Here is a 20690-nt window from a genome sequence, read left to right on the forward strand (position 1 = left end):
TGGAGGCCGGCCGCCCCGGGGGTGGCGCGCGGGTGTGGAAGCGGCGGCGGCTAGGGTTTAGGATTGAGGTAAGGCTGAGAGGGATTAGTGGAATAGTTTGTTGTATTGCTTGAGTGGGCATATATAGAGGAGTACAATGACCAACTTGAAATACAAGACAAGACATGATTAAATCCTAGTCCATCATATACTTCCTAATAATCATATACTCAACGGATGTAAAATAAACGTGTTACACATAAAAAACAACAAAAACACTAACGCCCACACGTGTGGCAATATTGTAACTCGCCCACACGCCTGGATCACCATCCAGTTAAATCTGCACGAATCTTGACATACTGAGGTAGTTTTCGTGTGCCACATAGGACAAGGCCGGTCTGTGGAGGTTTCGCAGTTTGCCCGCACGCCGGTTTCTCGCTCGGACGAGGCCGGTTGCCAGTCGGACGTGCGGTGGAACTGCCGTCGTGGCACGCACGACTACTGTTCACCGTCTCCCACGTCTGCCCATTTTTTCACTCTCCCGCACCAAAGCTGTCAGTTGCCATGTGTTTTGCAGGATACATGACAACTGCCCTAGTGTGCTTGTAAGCAGATGTCAACTCTCTCTTTACCTGAACATGTTATTTTTGCCATGTCTTTCTGTAGTGCTACATGACAACTGCCTATTGTTAGTAGGTGGCAACTCCTAAAGATACCACCGTCGCCCGCACGTCTGTCTCCTCTCCCACATCCAAAGCTGTCAGTTGCCATGTGTTTTGAAGGATACATGGCAACTGCCCTAGTGTGCTTGTAAGCAGATAGCAACTCTTTCTTTATCCGAACATGTTATTTTTGCCATGTTTTTCTGTAGTGCTAGATGGCAACTACCTAGTGTTAGTAGGTGACAACTCCTAAAGATACCACCGTCGTCCACACGCCTACATGGCAACTGCCTAGTGTTAGTAGGTGGCAACTCCTAAAGTTTTCTAATCATGGCAACTGTAGTAGACCAGACCATACATGGCAACAGCTGCAGTTGTCCAAAAATGGCATCTGACACTTGACCTAAGATGGCAACTGCAGTTGAGCAACCATGACAACTGTAGTTGTCAGACATGGCAACTGTAGTTCAGCAACATGGCAACTGCAGTTAAACGAACATGAAAGAGGGTTCGGACCATGACAACTGCGGGGACGCGTGGTGACTGTCACGCGGGGCGTGTGGCTCACAAGCGGGGAGGGGCGACGGCTGAGAGAGGTCATGCGGGCCGCGGGGTCGCTCGTTCGGACGCGTGGGCGATCACGCCGCACACCGAACGTGAGGGCTTTGGCGGGGTGCGCCCGGACGTGCTCATGCAGGCGGGCCTGTGTCGATGCCACACGGGGCGTGCGGCACATATCTCGTAGATATCACACGTGTGGCAGTTATCGTCGTCCAAAAACATAAAACGAATCACAACAACACCACACAAGCGCGACCGTACAGATGGATTATCACAGTCCACCGTACATCGTCCCTGAGTCCACGACCAAAAGATGACAAATATGTATGCCGTATATAGACAGATACATTCTTCTTCTAGAAAAGGAGCGATTTTATTCATTTTTCAGTCGCTGCGTGCACAAGTAAAAGATGGCCGGCCATGCATGAGTACATGCACCGATCTTGTTCCTGGTCGTGATGCCCGCCGAGTGGCGATACAGGTTCGACGGCTGTCTACTGGCAGTAGCCCCTATGAGGGGGCAAGCAGACCCTGCGGAGCAGGTCTACGCACGGCCCCTCGCGAACGCAGGCGAGCTTGGCGCAGCAGTCGTAGGTGACGGGGATTGTATCCGCCGTGCGGCGGCTGAGGATGGCCCGGATGAACTGGTCCGCGCAGTCCCACGGCACCACATTCAGCGTGTTGGCGCAGCCCGTGTGGACGCGGCCGACAAGGTCCTGAGGCTGCACTGGGCTTGGCCCGGCAGCGGCGGCGACGGCCAGGAGGAGGAACATGCACAGGACGCACGCGATGAGTTGCCGGAGCGCCATTGCCGGAGGGGGCATGGCTGGGCTGGGTAGGTGCTTGGCGCTAGTATTTGGTTTCTGGGGAGAAGAAGCGTTTGGCTTCATCGGCATGCATGTATAGGAGATTGTGATCAACGCATTCATCGAACGGGATTTGTTTTTGGAATTCAATTCTCTGGGATTTGTGCTATGATTTAAGGCATTTACTGATAAGGATTTCCTAATTCTCATTTCAGATGAGAATGAATGATTCCTAATAAGGATTCCTAATTCTTATTTGTGCTATGATTTGTGCTACTCCGGCGGCCTGTGTACGTTGGGTTAGTTCTCAACCACACATTAATTGCTGTAAAATTCTTGCAAACTGTGGGCTCGGTGGTGTCTCTTTGTCGAGTGCGGCTGTCTGCGTTAGTTTTCCGGCGGCCTGCGTACGTTGTGGTTATTGGTTGTACCGGCCTTAAGCATCTTCAATTCTGATCCGCAAATTTCTACCGTATCCATCCACGAATAAGGGGACTAGTCCGCAGACATGGATGTGGGAGTCGTTCATCCAACGCTATGGCATACATCCGACTTAAAAAAAAATTAAGTCCGCACGTTCGAATAACCATATATATAGTTTAGAATAGTTTAAATGTTCAAATGCAGCGGTAGTTCTAATTTAAAAGAGTACAAATATTACACTCTAACATTGTTGCTCCCCTTAAACGCCCACTTATACTCAATCAGCTCTTCCTTCAGTTGCTCGATGCTGAATTTGTCGATGCATTTGAATAAACTTTTCAAATGTGACCGGATTTTGGTCAAGAAATTTAATAGGATCACCCATGCTCTCATATTCAAGAGATGAGGTAGCATCCTCCACAATCATGTTGTGCATGACCACACAACAGCTCATCATCTCCCACAAAGTCTCTGGATCCCATTGTTTAGCAGATCCACGAACAACCGCAAAACATGTGTGCAGAACTCCAAATGCCCTCACACCATCTTTTCTAGCCGCTTCTTGTCTTTGGGCAAAGTAAGACTTTTTCTAACTGGCTGGGTTACAGATGGTATAGACAAAGGTAGCTCATGAAGGATAGATACCATCAACCAGATAGTAGCTCATGTTGTAATCAGGCCCATTGACAGTATAATGGCAAGGAGGAGATTTTTCTTCAATCAGCCTAGCAAACAATGGTGATCGTTGCAAGACATTGCTGTCATTGTGAGACCAATGCATGCCAAAGAAAGCATGCCAAATCCAAAGATCATGTGATGCAACTACTTCAAGAATGATGGTAGGCTTCTTAACATGACGTTGATATTGCCCTTCTAAAGCTTTCGGACATTTTTTCATTTTCAATGCATGCAGTTAAGAGATCAGAGCAAACCTGGCCACCATCTTGCTTTCGATATTGTGCCACAGTTGACTCTCTCAGGTACTGAGGTCCAACCACCTCGACCACGACAATTGCAAATCTGACTATGGCATTTCCACATGTGCTCTCAGACATCCGTAGGTACCCATCCCACGAATCAGCGGTCGTGCACTTCTTGTAACCATAGAACCCAATCCTTCCCACGGCGTCCTTCTTCAAGATGAAGTAGTCACCAAAGGATCGGACCCCATGGTAGAGACAATCGAAGACATTTTTGCGCATCCGAAAGCGCCCATGAAAATTGTTAGTGAAGAGGGCAGCGGGGGCAAAGTAAACGTCCATCAGCATCAAATGGACGTGCGCCCGGTTGCAGTTGAGCCAAGAAAAATCATGCAATGGGCAAAACTGATGGTGGGGATACCTTGAAACAAGGCATTATCAAGAGGATTGGTAACGGTGCTTCAACCAACATTTGGGAAACTAATTGGACTCCGAGAGCTGGCCCTATGAGACCCATAACATCATTGATCCCAAACCCGCCAAGGATGGTTTTTGAACTTATAGACACTACCACGGCCACCTGGAGGAAGAGGGTTATTAGATCGGTACTTCTGCCATTTGATGCGGACGCCATCTTGGCGATCCCGTTATGCATGCAGAACATCGACGATTTTTGATCTTGGAGTGTTAAGTGCCGGGGGTTTTTACTGTGAAGTCGACATATCACATGGTAATGAATTCCGGAGAGAAAACTGGTTGAAGGAGAACGTTGGTGCTTCGGACGTGTCTACTGAGAGCCAAGCCTGGACCTCACTGTGGCATTAAAGTTCCTTCGAAGCAAAAGATATTTGTCTAGCACCCTCGTCCAGCACTCGGTACCTACTGCTGACGTTTTACATCATCGCCACATGTCACATTCACCAATGTGTGTTCTCTGCGAAGCATACGATTCTTAGAGACACACTCTTTTGGATTGCACCATGTCCAGATGCATATGGGCATTATCTGATGAATAGATGGCAAAACAAATGAGTTTGAATAGAGATACCACTGCAAAGAATTGGTTGTTTTCTTTGCATGATGAGCTGTGACAGGCCGATTTTGTGAAAATGATTGTTACTCTTTAGCCAGTTTGGAGAACGAGGGAAAGGCGATCTATGATGACATATTGAGTGGCCCTATGTGAACACATCACTTTATTACCTCATACCTAAATGATCTTAAAGAGGTGGGCAAACTGAGGAGCATTGTAATAGGTCTGTCGGTGCCTCGGTGGCACGTACTACATGCTGGCTACAGCCGCCGGCCTCCTTTGTTAAAATCAATGTAAATGCTTCAATCGTGAGCGTTCAAAGGAGATGAGCTATGGATGCAATATGTCGATACCATGGTGGCACTTTTCTGGGAGCCTCAGCGATTATCTTCAGAGGTATAAGTGATCCAACAACTTTGGAGCCACTGGCTGTTCGGGAAGCACTAGCCCTCGCTGAAGACTTGAACCAACAAAGGATCCACATAGCATCTGATTGCAAGGTGGTAGTGGATGACTTCAAGCATACCATTTTGGCTAGCTGCGGTGCTCTCATACATGAAATCATAGCTTCTAGTAGTTCTTTCCTTTTAGGTAATTTCGTCCATGAGTTTAGGAGCTCAAATTTTGTAGCTCACAATTTACCAAAGCATGCTTTATAGTTAGGGGTGGGCCATTATGTTTGGTTAGGAGAGCCTGGTGATCTTATGTTCGTACCCGTAAACATTGTGATGATTTAATAAAGCTTCGCTAGATTGTCTAAAAAAACTCATTGTTTTTTTATTATTATTTACATTTTTCCTTTCCCCTTTTTTTATTCATTTTTAATTCATGAACATTTTTTTAATTCATAACTTTTTCGGATTTGCTAATATATTTTGATTTAAATGAGATTTAGCTATGTTATATTATATCTAAGTGGTTCAGCACACGATCCAAAGCTGTAATACTTGTGTAAAACTGTTTGATCGTGTTGTCACTATGTCTTGCGTTCTATAGACGCTCGTGCAAAATCTTCCAATACGGAAGTTTCTTCAAATGGCTTGATTTTGTGTATTATTACTTGGTTTTCTTCGATAAATGTATTTTCCTACCAAACAATGGAGAAACAAGATTCCTTCTTTCTCAAAGGACTAGGTACTTGCCCGTGTGTTGCTACGGGGTATAAATATTTTAGTACATTACCCTATCTTATAACCCCGTATTACTCTGTCATGATTTTATTTTATAATCACTTATTGACTTGCCAAAGAAAATATAATTTATTTGGTAAGTCCATAAAAGATGAGACAATAAGGCGGTTTTTAAGGAACGCTCATCAGGAAAAATATGGAATGTTAGACGAAGCACTCCGCCTGGCAGGAAAATGAACGCTATTTTTTTATTTAATATAATATGACAGTGCTTGTATGTTGCAACGGGGTATAAATATTTTAGTACATTCGCTTGTGATTCACTTGCCATAATAATGTGATTGTGTAAATAAATGTTTATCAAATCTTGTTCGTGGTTTACATTATGTTTTGATGAGAAGTTTGGTAAGTAAATTAAAGTGAAATTGGTTCGAAAGATAAGTAAACTAAGGTGATTGTGGTGGTGGGAAGAAAGATGAGACGGGAACCTTACATTCTTTTTAAGTAGTAGTAGTAGTAGTAGTAGTAGTAGTAGTAGTAGTAGTAGTAGTAGTAGTAGTAATAATAATAATAATAATAATAATAATAATAATAAATATAAAGATAACGATAAAAATTAGTGTTAGAAATAGCCGAGAAATGGCGAAAATACAGTGAAAACCAAGTCAAAACTATTCATGAAAAGTGATAAATTCTCGAGCCATCACCCGTTGGGGGTAGAAAAGGTGTATGCGCTTGCACGGAGGTGCATTTTCAGCAAACGCTAGTAGAAGCTGACTTGTCTCTGTTCACTGCATTAAGATCTATGTGAAAAATCCAATGGCCATCACAGTGTTAGTTGTGGATCTCTAAAAAATTGATGTTAGACTTTTAGCCTTTTCGTAGATTTATTGGGGCTTGCAAGTGTGGTGCTTTCTCAGATACCCAATAACCCTTTTGAATTCATGAACATTTTTCAAATGTGTGAAGAAATTTGGCACTGCGGACATTTTTTGCATTTTGTGCACATTTTTTGTATTCTAAAACTATTAATTTTGTATTCATGAACCTTTTTGAATTCTGAATAATTTTTTAAATTCACATTTTTTTTGAAATCACAAACATATTTTCCAAATCATGAACATTTTATGAAATACCTAACATGTTTTTGTAACATTTTTACAAATTCATGAACAGTTTTTAAATCATAAAAAAATATTAGAGATTCATGAACAGTTCTTGAATTAAAAAATAAAAAAAATGTAAATAAAAAAGGAAAACGAAGAAGAAAAACGAAAAAGAGGGGCGCCCGGCCCGCACATGGGACCGCCTAGAATGTACGCGGTAGGACCCGATAGCGAGAGCGGCTGAGCGTTTGAATGTTTTTGCGGCGTGCAGGTCGCCAAATAAGAGGTCCTGTTGAAAGAGACGTCATAAATGTTATTCAGCGCTTCGGACACAGCTAACTAGCGAAATCACTAATTAAGAAGTATTCCTTGCAAAGATTACTTCAACTTTCTCAGGTTGCGACAAGTGGCGCGCTGCATGTGCACCACTTGTCGCAACCTGGTAGTTTCCCTTTTTTCTAGATTCGTTTATTCAAAATATTTTATCTCTTAAACCGCACGTCCAAATCTCGAACCGCTTTCGCCATTGGATTTCTCACGTCGAGATCTTCAAAACTAGATCCCATGTTGATAGGTTTTGACGAACCTTTTTTCCACAAAAAACCGGACAAAAAACCGACGAAAAAATCGAACCGGAAACATGGGTTTTTTTCCCTTTCCGAAAGAGGCACGCCTGTGCCTCTGACGAAATCACAACCGTGCCTCTCGCGAAAACAAAATCATGCCTCTTAACAGAAAACATGTTTTTTTTTACTTTTTCGAAAGAGGCACGCCCGTGCCTCTCGCGAAAACACAACCGTGCCTCTGGCGGAAGCAAAACCGTGCCTCTCGCAAAAGAAAAAACACGTTTTTTTTCCTTTCCAGAAAAGGCACGCCCGTGCCTCTCGCGAAAGCACAACCGTGCCTCTGGCAGAAGCAAAACCGTGCCTCTCATGAAAGAAAAGAAAAAACAGAAAACACATTTTTTCCTTTCCGAAAGAGGCACGCTCGTGCCTCTCGCGAAAGCACAACCGTGCCTCTGGCGGAAGCAAAACCGTGCCTCTCACGAAAGAAAAGAAAAAACAGAAAACACATTTTTTTCCTTTTCGAAAGAGGCACGCCCGTGCCTCTCGCAAAAGCACAACCGTGCCTCTCGCGGAAGCAAAACCGTGCCTCTCGTGAAAGAAGAAAAAAACATATATTTTCCCTTTCCGAAAGAGGCACGCCCGTGCCTCTCACGAAAGCACAACCGTGCCTCTGACGGAAGCAAAACCGTGCCTCTCGCGAAAAAAATGCATTTTTTTGCGCAAAAAAAACATTTTTTTCGAAAGAAAAAAATTGGTCGAAAAGCTATGGAAAACCGGTAGAAAACCAAAACGTCAAAAAAATCTAAAAAAAACCTTTTAAAAAGCCGAAAATGCGTGCGTAAAAATAAAAAACAAAATCCAGAGGGAGCGCCAAGAGTGTGACACATGGCGAATGGCTGTGAGCGCGCCAAGTGGCGTTGATCGTTGCGAGGCTCCGGAAGGAGCGCTCGTTAATTAGTTGTTCCGGCTAACTAGTGTTTTTCGAATGGGCCTTCCCATGTAACGGGCAAACAGCCCCGCTTTAATAGGTTTGGGATATTCTAGAATGTCCCTCCTTTCTGGTTTCTGTTTTCTGTGTTCTTAACCTAACGGTTTATGGGTCTCAGGTTTTGTTTGGATTTTTCCTTTTTTATTTTTTATTTTAGTTTTAGAATTCATGATTTTTTAAAATTCATGATTATTTTTTTCAATGTGTGCACCTTTTCCAAAATTTTCAATATGTTTTTTCAAAATCATGGAACTGTTTTAATTCGCATTGATGTTTTTTAATATCCTCGAGCATTTATTCAGTTTAGTGACTTTTTGCAAATCGGTTGAAAAATTCAAATTGGCAAACTTGTTTTCTAAAACCGATGATTTTTTAAAGTTAGCAAAATAAAACGGCGAGGACAAGCTCACTGTGTAAATCCTAGGATGAAAACTTGAAAAGTATGTTTTCTAAAAGGGTTCGTCTATGTCACATCTAGATGTGAGATAATATCTCACATCTAAATATGATGTCAATGCCACCTTTTTTTCCTTGTTATCCTTTTTGTTTGCTTTTAATTTGTCAATGCCCAAAACTAAAACCTGCTCACCCTGCGTCCTCCTTGTGTGGCCGGCCTGTACGCAAATCTGGTCACTAGCTCCCTAAAAAAAATCTGGCCGCTAGCTACCCGTAAAAAAACTGATCGCTAGCTTTTTCCGTAAGAAAACTGATCGCTAGTGCTAACATCGATTTGTTAACTTTTGCGTCCAATCGTTATACATTACAAGTACATCTCTCACAGCTAGCTTCTAGGCTACTAACGATTGTATTTTTTTGCCTTTTGGTTTTTGTGTTTTTCACTATTATTATTTTATAATTAATTTCCAGTAAGGAACAAAGTTTGGTGAAAACATATTTCAAAAACATGTTCATGAATTTACATAATTTGTTTAAATTATAAAATTGTTAATGATTACCAAAAATATCTAATGCACGGTGAACAATCCTTTAACGTATGATGATCATGCTTTGAATACCCACAATTTTTTTGCAATATACAATGAAAATTATTTTTTGATATATGGTGAACCTTTTTATATACAATGAGCTAAAAACGAACTTTTTTATATACATTGAACTAAAAGCAAACAGGAAAAAACAAAAAAAAATGAGAAACCCAAATAGAGAAAATAGATAAAAAAGAAGAGAACAAAAATTTGAACACATTTAGATTTGTTTTAGAAAATTGATAAACACCAACAATTTTGGAAAAATTAACAAATTTACATATTTGAAACATTTATTGAAACTTGTGAATTTATGAAAAAAGAATCATAAAAAATGAGATCAATTTTTGAAAAATAGAAAAATTAAAAGCAGAGGAAAACCACTGAAGAAAAATGATACATCAAAAACAGAAAAACATAAAGAAACAAAACAAAAAACGTATCCTAGCTATTTGGGCCGGCTCATCTATAGTATGTTCGCTGATGAGGGTGGACTTGCAGCTAGGACCCCAAATGGAAAATCGAGGATGGACTCTCAATTGGGAATAAAAAAGGTCGGGCCCTAGTTGCGAGTCGAGTTTGGACTTGCAACTGAGACCAAAAAGGCTGGACCCCAGTTACGAATCGAGGGTGGAGTTGCAACTGGGACAACAAAAGGTCGAGCCCCAGTTGCGAGTCGACGGTGGAATTGCAACTGGGAAGAAAGGTCGGGTCCCAGTTGCGAATCTAGGGTGGTAATTGGGACTAAAAATGGTCGGGCCCCAGTTGCGAGCCGAGGGTGGACTTGCAACTCGGACAAAAAAGATTGAGCTCTAGTTGCGAGTCGAGGGTGGACTTGTAACTCGGACAAAAAAGGTTGGGCCCCAGTTGCGAGTCGGGGGTGGACTTGCAACTCAGACAAAAACGGTTGGGCCCTAGTTGCGAGTAAAGGGTGGACTTGCAACTCGGACAAAAAAAGGTTGGGCACTAGTTGTGAGTCGAGGGTGGACTTGCAACTCAGACAAAAAAAGGTTGGTCCCTAGTTATGAGTAAAGGGTCGACTTGCAACTCGTCAAAGGTTGGCCCCCGTTGCGAGTCGAAGGTGAACTTGCAACTTAGAAAAAAAAGTCTAGCCCCATTTGTGTCGAGAGCGAACTTGCAATTAAGACAAAAATGGTTGGGGCCCAATTAAGAATCAAGGGTGGACTTTCAACTGGGACAAAAAAGGTCAGAGCCCCATCGTGAGTCAAGGATAGACTTGCAATTAGGATAAAAAGTGTCGAGACCCGATTGTGAGTCAAGAGTGCGATTGCAACAGGGAAAAAAAAGTCAGGCCCTAGTTGCGACTCGAGGGTGGACATGAAACTTGTACAAAAAAGGCCAGACTCCGTTGCGAGTTGAGGGTGGACTTGCAACTGGGACAAAAAAAGGTCAGGTCCTAGTTACAAGTCGATGGGGGTATTGCAACTGGGACAAAAAAGTTTGAGCCCCAATTGCGAGTTGAGGGTGCCCTTGCAACTACAAAAAAAGTCAGACCCCAGTCACGAGTCGACGGTCGACTTGCAACTAGGAAAAAGGTTGGGCCCCAATTGCAAGTCAAGAGCGGAGCTGCAGCTCGGTCAAAAAATGTTGAGCCCCAATTGCGAGTCGAGGACGTACTTGCAACTAGGACAAAAAAAGTCAGGCCCCAATCGCGAGTCGAGGGCCGACAAAAACGGAGCCAAACATGACTTAACCAACAACAGGATATACACAATAAACAAACAACAACAAGCAAGGCGGAAGGTAGAGCGCTTGCATGCAAATTACGAGAATTAAATTAAACGTGAACTAAAAAGAACTTATAGAATTTTAAAAAATCATGAATTTAAAAAGACCAAAAAAAGAAAATAAAAAAACAAAAGTTTTAAAACCAAAAATTAAAAATTAAAAAAAAACAAATAAGGAAAAAACAAACAAGGGAAAATAAACAAATCTTATAGCAAAGTTTTATCATATGAAAATGCACTAATATGTGAGGTACTATTTCACATCCAGATGTGAAATAGCAAACCTGATGCAACAAACATTGACAAGCGAGGCCAAAAGATAGAGTGCTTGCATGAAAATTACAGAAACTAAATCAAACAATGACAAACTTAGATGAGACAACATTTAAAATGTTGAGAATTTAAAACATACTTATGAAATTGCTCGCCCCAGACTCTTCTAATTATCCCCCGAAGCCCACTGAAAACAAAAACAAAAGCGGTCCACTCTCCACACAGACACATACATAAAAAACCGGCCTAGTCCGGGCCCAGACACAGACAAAAAGGCCAGCCCACTCTCTCTCTCTCTCTCACACACACACACACACACACACGGAAGGAAGTCACACGCAAACGATGATCACAAAATTTGCACAAAAAAGCTTTAGATCGTATGGTGAGAAACTTAGATGTGAGAAAACTATATCTCATCTAAATGTGTCTTGGCAAATCTGAAGAAAAACCCATGAATTAAAAAAACAAAAAGAGAAAATAAAAGCAAAAAACAAAAAAAAAAAGAATAGAGAGTCAAGAAGGCAGGCGCCAGACCCTTCTTTTATGAGTGGAGCAAGCCACCACCACATATATCTGGCCGCTTTCTCCTTTGTACTTGTGCTGCTTGTAGATGGGTCAAAGGTCAAAGAGAAGTGAGAAGATAGAAATGAACAAAGTGAATCAAAAATAAAAAGGACAAAGTACTCTGCCTCTCATTTAACTTCCTCGCAGCAACCGAGTAGAAAACGCACACGAAAAACAAAGCCCAAGCATACGCATGGACAACGGGCCAAACAAAAAACAAACGAGGTACGCGGCACACATGAGCTGAAGGAAACGAAACAACGGCGACACGGGACGCAGCCAGCAACGCAGATGAAGCCTCGCACTCATAAATAATCAGGTATAGATCGAACGGTTCTAGTCTTAGATGTAAGATAATATATTACATCTAGATGTGAAATAGCAAAACTATTTCTAAAAGCCTAAAAGCAGCCCAGTTTTGGGCGAAACCTTGAAATTTCACCACGCATTTTTTTGGTGGGGTGCAATTATTTATTTGTTTTCAAAACAAAGAAGGATGTCAGTTTCCGTCCAAATGATGTATAAGAATGGAAATAATGCGGTATATTTTTTTCTGAAAGAATCATGCCATGTACGTTTTCTCTGAGTACCACCAAAATCTTCACATGTTTGCATGATATTAAGAGGCCAACCATGACGATTGGGTCGAACCACTTTGTTTTTGTCTTGTCGAAATGAACTTGTCATGGTGCTAACAGAAATTTATTTTGGAAGATTTGTTTGTATATGCCGTTGCCAAGTCTCAAGTCTCAACAATTTCTATTTCCGATTGATTGTCCCAGCTGACATACATGTTGCGTCAATCGGCAGCATGCCATGAAAACTTTGGCATCACTACTTCTCCTTACAAGTAGCAGTGGAAATGGATGTTGTAGTTCCATCCACCCACGTCAAGTAAAAGGTTATACCACAAACATACTTTTGCTTGCAAGGCTACATGTCTGAATTTTGACTGCATTCCAACATCTGTCTAAATTTTTGTTACTGCATTCTATGGTCTGACTGAATTCGACAGAGTTATAAATGGCGTTGAGCAACAATGTAATGTACAATTACATGTTTTGTCATACTACACAACACAACTGCACAAACTGCTGCTGATCATCCTCTATTGTGAGCAAGCTACATCAGTAAGTACATTGGCATATAAAAATTTGGAGAATCTACAGTAAGTAAGTAATTGGCAGAGCATGTTATTTAATTTACAACTTGTGTTATTCTTCCAGGTATTGAATGCATCTTTCTGTCATGATGCTTCAGTAAATAATACCGCATGTTATTAACTGATGGACTACCATGCTATTTCGACCGCCTTGTCGGCAGTAATAGAGAATGAATGGTTGGATCAAATGTGACCGGGGCGGAGGGAAAATTCTCTGTATACGCTATGTTCTGATATCGATATGTGCAGGAGAGGGCCTTTACTTGCACGCCGTTTGTCATAACCATGCATGCAGATGAGCGCCATGAATGGCATGGCATGGCTGCTTATCCGGCGCTGGGAGTGGGAGGGCGTGTGCCGATATACTCAAAACCGACGACGAGGAATGCTAGGCCTTGAATGAAGAGGTAGATGTAGTACCCTTTGTTTGCGTAGAACAAATCGTAGAAACCACTTATAATTATGCAGGTCCCAACAAAAATCTCTGAGCAGTTGTACCTGATAAAAAGAAGACACACATCAGGCATTATTTGACAAAACTTGAAAACACGAAAATCGGTATTTTGTATGCAGTAATCCGAAGTAGTATATATTTTAATGCACTGTATTAGCTTTGAGTTGCTTACTTGTCCCATAATCTTATTCTCCTCTTCTTGAGCTTTGGCACTAGGGGCGTCGTTAGCTCAACATCTATCACCTTCACAGCATCTAACACTTCCATGGCTGGCTTTGTCTTGTTGGCATCTCCTAATTTCTCAGTGACAACCCACTCATTGACTCGCCCGGCGTCTAGAAGACCGGTTACCGCCGCTCTTATCCGGTGCAACGACATCACATTCTCAAAGAGGACCCAGAGGATCACCAGATGAAATGAACTGAAAGAGTGGCTTTCTGGTGTCAACTGAATGTAACAAAGAGTACATGTCATTCTGAAAGTTTGGTCTTGAAATGTGTGTTGTTACCTTGGTGATCCAAGAGCCTTGCAGAGGGTGATAACGGTTGGAACGTAGACCACACCCCAGAGAGGTATCTGAATCTCAGGGAAGAAAACGGACAACGGGATCGCGAAGCAGTAGTAGATGAACGTCACCGTATGGGCAGCGATCTTGCCGACGAAGAAGAAGTCGTACAACAGGTGGAGCTTGCTCCAAAATGACACTTTCTGCACAGAGAAAATTAAATGTCAGTCAACAAGATGGTGTGTGTCAATGGTTGGTGATGCATCCTCCCTTATTAGGTTCAGAAATGCAGACCTTGCTCTCTAGAATCTCTACCAACATTTTCTTGAACAGGTTTGCAGGTCCACATGACCACCTGTGCTGCTGGAATCGGTACGCCTTGAATGTGCTTGGCAGCTCACTCCTGACCTAACCACGAACAGATCCGAGCATCGTTAGGTTTGTTTCATGATGGGTACTGTACTCCATGCTTACATTATTTCTGACAGAGAAGAAGCAAGTAAATAGAAGAGCATTTCTTTTGGCTTACTTTTACGGCGCCAACATACACGAACTTCCAGCCCTTGAGCGCGGTGCGAACAGCCAGGTCCATGTCCTCCACCGTCGTCCGGTCCTTCCACCCCCCGGCGTCGTCGATCGCCGCGATCCTCCAGACACCGGCGGTCCCTGGAAGATCCAAAAATCCCCAACGGTTCACTCACTCAGCATGCTCATTTGGATGCTTGAAGCTGTCTATATGATGATGAAACCGAGTGTGCGTACCGTTGAAGCCGAAAAACGAGTAGACTATGGACCCGGCCTCCTGCTCGAACTTGAAATGGTAGTCCAGAGACATCTCCTGGAACCTCGTCAGCAAGCACTCATCCGAGTTAACTGCACAACAAAACAGCACAAAGAGATTCAGATATTTTTTCAGAACAGTGTGCTTGTGCCTGAGTGAACAACAAACAGAGTGCACGAGGAGTGACGGACGGACTGACTGACCGAACTTCCAGCGGGTCTGGACGAGGGCGATGTCGGGGTTGTGGACGAGGAAGGGGACGGTGCGGAGGAGGAAGTCGGACTCGGGCTGGAAGTCGGCGTCGAACATGGCGATGAACTCGCATTCCTGCACGTAGTCGTGCTTGAGCCCCTCCTTGAGCGCGCCGGCCTTGTACCCCTTGCGGTTCCCCCTCACCTCGTACTTGATGTTCACGCCCTTGCCCTTCCACCTCTGGCACTCGATCTCCACCAGGTCCTGGTAGAAATGGAGCAGAAAATTCGGTCAGTTTTATCTGGCATTGTGCACTTGGGGTGATCTGCTGTCCAAAACTCTGCAGCAGGAAACGCTCGCTCATGCATTTTAAAAGGTTCAAGGCTGCATCTACAACTGTATGCCCAAATTTTAGTGAAGGGGAATTAATTAAAAGATGGGTTTTCAAGATAATAGTTTGCCACAAGTAAAAGCAACAATTTGCCTCAATTAATCGCATTTTCTCTGTAAGAAAAAAAGGAAAACTAATCTCTTTTTCACAAAAAGTATATATCAAAAACAGGGTAGACCCCCGATCTCTGCATCAAGGTATGCACACGGCCATATGTCTACACTCAGCATGTATCAGATGAGAACAACCATGCTGAGTACATGCATTTAATGTTGTTTGTTAGCGGTGTACATGTTGGAACATGCTAAGCTGAGACTCTGTTTAGCAGGTTGCATCTGTTAGACATGTCGGTGCTATTATAGCAATCAGCTATTATAGCAATCAGTTTTTTTTTAAGTCAATTATGTGAACAATTTATTAAAACATGAATAAAATTTAAACATTTCATGAAAATTTAAAATTTTCAATTTTGAAAAGTTTTCACTTTATTTTAAAGAAAATCTAGATATTTTTAGAAAATATAAACAAATTTCTGGAATTTATTTTTTGGAGGAAAACAATATTTTTTGGAATCCTGCACATTTCAAAAAATATAAACAAATTTACAAAAGTTTAAACAAATTTAGAAAGTCTGAAGATTTTTTAAAACACGTCGTCGCTTACTTGGCTCGTGCATGCTGACAGGCGAACTATGCTGTGGTGTGTCTCTCTTTGTGCATGGTACGAGGGTATCTGGGCTGAGCTCGTGCAGGCTACCAAACACCGAAAAATGAATTGAGTATGAAACCTTTGAGCTGATGCACCCTCCATGTACTATACCAAACACACACTAAGCCCCTCCAACGGCCAGCTCGGCGATGGCAGTTGTGAACTAATTTGTTCGTTTCGCGGGTTATGCGGGACGCCGCTTGCATCCCTAGATGGCACCAAAGGCAGCGTGGTGGATATATCCAGAACGAATCCACGAACATGGTCGCCAATATAATGTTGGAATCCGGCGCCCCAAACGCAACAAAACAGGAGTGGGCGCTAGCTGGCTAGCAGGCTACGTCGCACACATTATCACCACATCTTCGGAGTGGCCGGGCCAGGAATCCGGTGCCCCGAGCAAGCAACGAGCGTCGTGCCAGCTACGCGGCGCACTACCAAGCCCACGTGCCACACACACACGAGGCAACGCCGTCAAACGATGAGTACTACTAGTACTGTAGCGTGCAAAGTCTCTCACCTTTCCTACTTTTTCTACTACTAGAGAGGGTAGAAAAAAATGAAGGGAGGCGTTGACCTGACCAGAGAGGCCAGTTACCGGGACAACATGCATGCTTGCTTTATACTCCTGCTGGCTGACCCTACCACTTAGCAACCAATCGAGGTGCTCCAACGTGCTTGGGGCCAAATTTGGATCCGGTGTTTCGGAAGAAAATAAAATAAAAAATGGGTCCGGCCACCTAACCTGACCCACTGTCTGTCACGCCTCCTCCTCACGTTGCTCGATCGCTCACATGGCCACCCGGTATATATTCTAGGTAGTTAGTTATAGGGAACCCTAAAAAAAAGATAGTTATAGGGAGGGACATGTGTGTCATGTTCTGGGCTTCTGGCGGTGCTGGGTAGTATCATGCCGAAAAAGAATATAATATGCGTGCCATGACCTGTACGTCAGGCCATTAACCCTGCTCTATATATAGTACTACTTGAGGAATAAAAAATCCTAAATTCTGCCGCAAACAAAAGAGTTACTACGTATAGCGGAAGTAAATGGCAAAGAGCAGATGGCATGGCGCCGGCCGAGTAGTGAGTACGTACGTACAAATCAACGGCCGGCGGCGACCGAGTGGCCAAGTAGGTGGTTTGGCGCGTCCGCCGGAGCCATTGCTCCATGCCGGACGGCCGCGCCGGCTTCGGCTTTAGATCGACAAGGCCGGGATTCTCTTCACGCATGTGAACGGGATGCTCCGCCTGCTGCCGCTGGAATTGATTGTGTGCACATGCATGCACGCTGCTTGCCTGCGAGCGATGTCTGTGTGCAGGAGTCGGTATGGGGTGATCGATCCACAGGAAGAAAGGAGCTACCATTTTTCCTGTCAAAAAAGAACATGTGTTTTTCGCCAAAAGGAAATCGCGGGAATAGTTCTCCCCTAGTTTTATCTAGGCCGGCAGAGCACGCTCGTCAGTTGTCAGTCACGGGCTCACTGGCTGCCTCTCCCGCTAGCAAACAAGCCGATCGGCCAACCACTCCTTTATCTGCACTTATCACGGCCCGGCATGTCATGTGGCAACTGGTGGTCCAAGTTGCAAAAAAAAATAGGCCATGGTACCCCGCGTGCGTGCCACTAGGGAATGCTCAAAAAAATAGGATCGAAACGCCAGGCCCGGCGTCCATGTCACCCCGCGTGCGTGCGTACGTGGTGCCTGCCACGCTGCCAGCGCGGCGGCGCCAGTGCCAGCCAAGAAACGACGCCGCCGGCGGGCCAGACAGGGCGGAGAAAACGAAGGAGCGAGCAGGCGATGATGGAACATGCACGCACGCACGCACGTACGTACGGGAATAATGTGAATTATTGCGGCTTTTTGCAGCGAGCTAGATGCGCGGCGGATGGGATGGGTGGATTGATTGCGTTTGCGTACCTTCACAACGGGGTCCGTGGAGTCGTCCAGCACCTGGATCACCACGCGCTCCGCCGGCCACTCCAGCGCACACGCCGCCCCGATCGACAGCTTGTACACCTTCATTCCCATCCATCCGATCCAACCACACCCAACAAAACAAATCAGTAAACAAATCCCACCACACCGCCGGCTCGCCGCCGGTCAACATTTTCCTAATGAACACTAGGCAGTAATAAGCACTCACCTCCCGCTCGTTGTACATGGGGATCTGCACCAGCACCACGGGGAACGCCGCGCTGCCGCCGCCGCCGACGCCGGCCTCCTCGTCCCCCCTGGCCGCGGCAGCAGCGCCGGCGGCGATGGGCCGCCACTGGTACCGGCGCTCGGGCCGGTGGCCGAAGGCCTTGGCGGCGAAGCAGACGGCGGCGACGAAGACCTTCTCGAGCAGGATCATGACGGTCATGGCCAGCGAGAGGAGCACCAGCAGCCGGATGGCCGGCACCACCAGGAACGCCCGCGCCTGCATGCCGGCCCACGCGCATTGCGCCGCCACGGCCGCCCAGTCCACCCGCACCGGCACCTCCGCCCACACCCCCGCCGCCGCCGCCATGACCTCCTCGCCAGCGCCGGCCATGCCCGGCCCCCGGGTGGCTGGATCTAGCTAGGAGGACTGGCTAGGCCGGGCGCAGATGCTGACACGACTAGCTGGCTGGCCTCGGGCTAGGTAGGTGGATGGAATAGTGCAGGCTTATATAGAGGATGCACATGGCGAGTGAGCGATGGGTGCTCCTCCATATGGCCGCATGCGTATGGGATGTGGTTACGGGGTAGACGGTCTTGGTCTGGCCAAGCTTTCATTTCTCTCCGAAATCGATCGACAGCTTCTCAATGGACGATGGGAAGTAGATGCATGCCATATAGTAGTATGTGCGTGCGTGATGAGCTCTGGTCATCTGGCGGTTGGTGAGATGAGATGGGTGCATGCATGGGAATGTGGCCGTGAGCTGTGTGGAGTGTCCGAGTGGTGGTACTACGTGCTACTACTATTATTGGTCCATTCCGTTGGTGTTTAGGGGCCACTTCGTGTGTGTATTATTGGTGAAGATATAGTAGAGATAAAGGAAAAGGTACTACGGTGACATGGCAACGTACGTACGTACGGGGTGTGGGCGTATGACTCAGTAGCAGCCCCAGGCCTTGTCTCGGCTCTCAAGCAGAGCCATGTGGTCGGGCCGGATCAGATCGGACGGAGGCGGGGGCTGTGCATGTTTGTTCACATGCGTATGTCTTTCTAGTGCCATGGTGCCTACTGCCCACTGGCTTGGACAGGACAGGCTCGACTCGAGCGCCGTCCTAGTTTTAGTTTCGGTGCCCGGAAAGTGGATCGCCGGCCGGCCGGGTGGGCATTTGGCATCGACCAGTGACAAACTGCATGGCCGATCCGATCGGATGCTTCTCTAGGCAGGCGTGAAGTATAAGAATTAATTGCAGGAGTACCTTTCTAGTTAGAGACAACAGTGTCCTAGGATTTGACTCGTCAGCGCCAGCCAGCGCTTCGCCATCCGAATCGGATCTGGAAGCAAGAAAGCAAGGCAGGGGAGATTCCCACATTATGTATTTCCGGAAATCTTATACTAGTACAAAGCTGATGTTTCATGGGTGTTTCTCTTTTCTAGCGAATGCTACTTGGTGTGTGTGACTCTACGCATGAATCATAAGAACAACTTTAATGGGGCGACTCATCTCCTCCGCCGCCGACTGTTTGAGTCGGTACGGACAAAAATGGAGGCCCAACGCGCCGACCCAAATAAAAAATGTGTCCGCTTCGCGTTCGTGACGACGCATTTGCGGTCCAAATTTGTGCCCCAAATGCGTCAGCGCGGACGCGGAACGGACGGCACGAGCGTTTTCTGGTTGTCTGCCGCGTCCCGATCTGGCGATCGTCCAACTGTCCGCGACCAACCTCGTTAGCTTAATTTATAACCTCAGGCCCACGCGTCAACAACGGCAGACGTCCTTTTTTAAGCTGATCGTGCGGCGGGGCCGTCCTCATCCACTTCGCAGTCCACATCTAGCCCGCTCTGCTCCCCCGTCGCCGACAAACCCTAGCCACCACCACCACAGCGAAATGGGGCTCTTCTCCGGCGCCAGCAGCAGCAAGGCCAAGGGCAAGGTCACCGCCGTCCCTTTACCCGCAGAGTTACTTCCGCCTCCGCCGGCGCCGGCTCGTCGGCAGAGGCAGCGCGTGAACGTGCCCGTGCACCAGGCGGAGTGGAACTGGCAGCACCGCGTGCCTCTGACATACCCCGACGCCCCCCTGCCGCACGACTGGCATCTGGATCCGGAGAGGATCCCAGTGCCGGCGACGCCGCGGTCGGCTAGGGCGCACGCGGTGGAGGTGCGTCACCGGCTGGCGCTGCTGACGCTGGAGCAGCGCCGCGACCACGCCTACGCAACCGACTCGCCCAATTGGGCGAGAGGTTTGCGTTCGAGCACGAGGAGGTGAGGCGATCTGGCATGCGCGAGGTCGACCGCAACGTGCCGCCACCCCCGCTCATCGTCTGCGAGGAAGACCAGGCGGCGGAGGACGCCTACCAGGCGGCCCTTGCGACCGTCTACCGGGAGAGCAAGGAGGACGAACGGCGCATGACAGAGGCGGTGGAGGGAGAGGAGGCTCGGTACGAGGCGGCCATGGCGCAGGCCATGGCCCTATCCGCGGCGGGCGACTGTGTGGTGCCGCCGGTGGCCCCTCCGCAGCTGGAGCCGGAGCCGGAGCCCATCGAGCGCTACTCCTGGACGGGAGTAGTGTGCAAGTGGGTCAGCGCGCCACCGGTCTGCCTGGGG

General features: G+C 46.1%; 1 protein-coding gene across 1 annotated transcript; it reads right to left on the bottom strand.

Moving 5' to 3' along the window:
- Positions 1–12750: 12750 nt before the first annotated feature.
- On the bottom strand, positions 12751–18819 carry LOC119278725 (probable glucomannan 4-beta-mannosyltransferase 11). Its single transcript, XM_037560057.1, has 9 exons — positions 18091–18819; positions 17865–17963; positions 14857–15109; positions 14635–14745; positions 14402–14538; positions 14167–14280; positions 13876–14075; positions 13540–13788; positions 12751–13411 (listed from the first exon to the last, which is right to left on the bottom strand). The coding sequence occupies exons 1-9, from the start codon at positions 18478–18480 to the stop codon at positions 13240–13242; spliced, it is 1725 nt and encodes a 574-aa protein (XP_037415954.1). The 5' UTR covers positions 18481–18819; the 3' UTR covers positions 12751–13239.
- Positions 18820–20690: the final 1871 nt, after the last annotated feature.

Source organism: Triticum dicoccoides, chromosome 3B (assembly GCF_002162155.2).
Source record: "Triticum dicoccoides isolate Atlit2015 ecotype Zavitan chromosome 3B, WEW_v2.0, whole genome shotgun sequence".
NCBI classification, from domain to species: Eukaryota; Viridiplantae; Streptophyta; class Magnoliopsida; order Poales; family Poaceae; genus Triticum; species Triticum dicoccoides.